Below are 4,394 nucleotides of genomic sequence, written 5' to 3' on the forward strand. Positions count from 1 at the left end.
TCTCACTGCTCAATTTTACCCGCATGTCTCATGTTGCCATGAACGTATGGAGTTTTCACTCTTGAACGTTGTTGGATCACAGATCGGTGGCCTCCGTCATGCGGTGACTGGAGGAGATATGCGCCACAGCCTGAGCTCGGCTTCCTGCTGAGGCCTCGGACGACGAGCTCGGCCTGCCGCCGGTGGCGGGCGCCTCCTCCTCGTCGAATGATGCCGGGGGCTGGGAGCCGGAGGAGCATTCAGATAGCACTACCAACAGAGCAAGTCATCAAGCACACGAATTTAGACGGCAGAGAACATCATTGATGAGCCACTGCCCATGTCAGATTCATGTGACAGTTAATCGAAGCATCAACAAATAACAGAGCAAGTCATCAGGCACACGAATTTAGATGGCAGAGAACTGGTTAACTGTAACAGTATCATAATCCTTTCGTTGGATATCATAAAAAAATTCACAGGATCATGTTCCAAAGCACTCGTGTGGCAAGATAAACTGAGATTCAGGTCACATATGTACTAGCAATGCGCCACCTAGCAACGGTGCCCATAAGTTTGTGAAGTACTCTAGCTAGTGTAGATCTTCGTGGTTCGCCGACGACGATCATGATGGTCTTGCAGAAACGCGCAGCCAGCGTGCCCAGCTCTTGGATTCACAGGCCATGCCAAGCTCTTGGAGAAACGCGTAGCCAGCATGCCCGACTTCGAATAGTACCACCACATCTGCCATCCCATGGAACCATAAAACCGGCGTCTGCAGGTTTGCAAGAATCCAGAGACAAGACATTTGCAAGAGGATTCAACTACGAAATATAATTGGCTTAACCATGATTTGGTGGGTCGTTGTTACCTTTCTGGCTTCAGGCGTCACCCTGTCAGCAAATGATTTGCTTAGAGGAACCGAACCACTGAAAACAGTACATCCACCTAAAGTCTGGGGGTTGAGCAGAACACTTGCTATGGCTAGAGCACCTGTGGAGACAGAATGGAAATCAAATTCTCAGTAAGTACTGTCTTGAAACCAGAAATGATTAGATGCATATTTCACCGCCGTACTTCCTTGGCTTAATCCACAAATGTTTAGCGACAGGGAACAGTTTATCTGTTCTTCATCCAATTAGGTGATACATGGATACAGAAGTACTAGAATAATATAACAGAAATCCACTCTGCTCAGTATATCCAGGCTCTAGTTAATCTGCTTTTATAACATTAGAACACGCACCGATGTGCTTGAATAGCCATGAGGATTCCATACACTTGGTGCAAGAGGTTCATTATATTGCAAAGTGCTATGAAACTTGCTTCGTATTTAAAATATTCAAACAGAGATTTCTGACGCTGATGAGAAAAAACTTCTTTTGTATTTAAAGTATTTCAAACACTGATGAGAAAAATGATGTCATATCATTCTATAAAGTAACAGTGAGAAAATACTAAACCTCATTAGTCTTGAACAATATTTACTTTGTAATATAGGTTGACCTGCAAATAGCACTCTGGCAGTTCCAGTTTACTGATTATTTCCTGAAGGGGGAGCACTGCCAGGATCAATGTGTGAAGCAAGCTTGATTTCTGACACATGCATACTCTGAAGCATCAGCAAATAACACTAACCAACTCTTTAGCAACAAATATGACACACTGAAGAGCAGTGGCGTAGCCAGCCCAATAAGTCAGGGTGGTCCACCAATAGAAATATTTACATAAGTTTATTTATTTTCAAAGAAATATATTTTTAATACACTATGGGGAAATTCCAGGGTGGTCCATGGACCACCCTGGCCACCCCCTAGCTACGCCACTGCTGAAGAGAGATTGCGAATGGGAGAATGGCTACAGTACACGTAAATCACTCAACAGCAAGCGATTATTTCTGGGAGTAAATTGAGTTGCGGATGATTACGGCGGTTATGGGGACCTCCGGATGCTGAACCACGCATTGATCACCACGTCACCTGCAGCGGCAACACCGCAATCGATCGAGCAACTGAATAAAATCTCAGCTGTGTTTTCAGTTCACTCAGCACAGCGGGTTGATTCTAATGAAAGGCAGGAGGCTCTTTGCAAAAACGCGCTCTGACCGGCTCGGGCCCGACGAGTCCACTTGTCTCTCTGTGATTGGTCTAGGACCAAAGTTGCACGTTGGGTGCAAGTTGTGGGACTGGGTAAGGTCATTTTGCAAGTTATAGGACCAAACCATCATATTGTGAGCAAGTTCTAGGACCCCCAATGCTTTTAACTCTTTTTTTTTTAAGACCGAAGACGCTCTTCAAAAACGACATGCGCGTGGTGTTAGCTACACAGCCTTCCTTCCTTCCTTCCTTCCACACGCGCTCAGGAACGTAAGGTGGATCGAACAGTCACGCGCGTGGTGTTGCACAAGCAGCTTTCCTTGCGAAAGATACTACAAACTCAGCCACAAAAAATTCTGACGCCACGAAGGATCTCACACCGAAAGCGACGGCCAGAGCTCGTACCGGCGACCGACCGGTGATGTCAGCCTACACGTCTTCCCGATTGGACCGGTCCAACCAAGCGCCGAAAACCTGTGGCCCCACGCTCGGCTCCTTGCCCTCCAAGCTTTCTCTCACCTCAAATCGTAAATCAAACCAATTAAATACTCATATCACCCGCGTTGACACAGAAATCGCGAGAAAACCCAGTGCACCACCTCCACGAAACACCCGTGTCCCGGTGGGAATCTGCAAGATCAAAACGTGAGATACAGATATACAGCAGGCCGTAGACGAGGTCCACGAATAGCCCTCCTGGCCAGCTGGAGAATTCTATTCCGCCGCCTATAAATACGGGCCTCCTCTCCTCGCCAAACCCAAATAGCCTCCCAGCCCTCTCTGCCTCCCGAAAAAACAAACAAACAGAGATCGCGCTTCCAATCTAGCTCTGCGGCTGTCGCGAGGCTCCACATTTCCCTCCCCGCAGCGCCGAAGTAAGCATGTGTCCCGGCGGCAGGTACGCGGGCCTTGACCTCCCCGCCGGCGCCGGCGCGGGGGACCTGCGGCCGGCGTTCGACGTGCTGGACGCGGACCACGACGGCCGCATCAGCCGCGACGACCTCAAGACCTTCTACGCCAACGCGGGCGCCACCGACGAGCGCTTCGACGACGACGACATCGAGGCCATGATCACCGCCGCCGACGCCGACCTCGACGGCTTCGTGCAGTACCACGAGTTCGAGGGCCTCCTTGGCCGCGCAGCTAAGGCGGGGGCGGACAGCGGCTGCCGCTCGGCGATGGAGGACGCCTTCCGGCTAATGGACCGCGACGGGGACGGCAAGGTCGGGTTCGAGGACCTCAAGGCCTACCTCGGGTGGGCCGGGATGCCGGTCGCCGACGACGAGATCCGCGCCATGATAAGTATGGCTGGTGACGGCGACAGCGGCGTGGGGCTCGAGGCGCTCGCCAGAATACTCGCCGTGGACTTTGATGCCATCGTCTGAAGAATCTAAAATAATCCTACTGTAAAGCACTAGACTTGATTTTTTGGGACTTTTTCCCCCTAAAATTTGGTTGGTGGGGAGAGCAGGCTGGCGTGAGATTGATTGTTGTGAGTGGTTCTCGTTAACCGTGAGTTTTGAATGTATCGTACTGTTACCCATAAAAAATCGAAAATCTTTGAGAAACATGAAAGATACTATGCGTGTATCCTTGGAAACTTAAACAAGTGCTCTACTCCCCTGCAGGTCATAATACTCCTTCATTCTAAATGTAGTGCGTCCATGTTTTTCGAGATCTAAATTTGATCATAAATTTAGTCAACAAGACCAACTGTGGCGGTAGCAAAAATTATAGCACTTAATTCGTATTTTCAAACTTAGATTTCAAAAAATGCGGGTGCACTACATTTAGAAATAGAGAGAGTATGTCACTAGCATGCAGAGCGCCGGTGTGCGTGGCTGCTTTATTTTTTATATAAGAAAAGAAGACAATGGGTAAGCAACCAATTTAACTCAGATAAATATCGAAAGCTACTAAAAATCAGTTCACCCATGGTTACAAACACTTAGCCACTCTGGAGTCGCCTCCGCTACTCCCTCCTTCGCCGTCATCATCGAAAGTCGTCTAGCAAAGCCCCGCGACGCACAATGGTGGTGAGAACATGCACTGCCTCACCTTGGTGCCTCGGATCCAAGGTCCCGGAGTCGCCATCTTCTTTTCGGTCGGCGAGTGCTGACCTTTTGACGGCTTCTCGCACTCGTCGCCGCCATGGGGAGGCCCCGGATGGATCCGACATGGATGTGGCGGCTAGGCGGGCGACAGCTCCACTGACTGATCTACCTTGCTCACGATCCGGTTATGTCGGCTCCATGGACGACGGGTCTGGGCAGGGCTATATCCGGTGAGATGGTAGACGTGGTGATGTGCTCCATCTCG

The 4,394-nt window shown here is 49.7% G+C and overlaps 1 protein-coding gene across 1 annotated transcript; it reads left to right on the forward strand.

Annotated features, from left to right (window-relative positions):
• The first annotated feature begins 2,823 nt into the window (after positions 1-2,823).
• Positions 2,824-3,681, forward strand: LOC123081893 (calcium-binding protein CP1). The gene has a single exon (XM_044504405.1). The coding sequence runs from the start codon at positions 2,957-2,959 to the stop codon at positions 3,458-3,460; it is 504 nt and encodes a 167-aa protein (XP_044360340.1). The 5' UTR covers positions 2,824-2,956; the 3' UTR covers positions 3,461-3,681.
• The last annotated feature ends 713 nt before the right edge of the window (positions 3,682-4,394 follow it).

The sequence above is a fragment of the Triticum aestivum genome, chromosome 4A (genome assembly GCF_018294505.1).
Source record: "Triticum aestivum cultivar Chinese Spring chromosome 4A, IWGSC CS RefSeq v2.1, whole genome shotgun sequence".
Classification (NCBI taxonomy): domain Eukaryota; kingdom Viridiplantae; phylum Streptophyta; class Magnoliopsida; order Poales; family Poaceae; genus Triticum; species Triticum aestivum.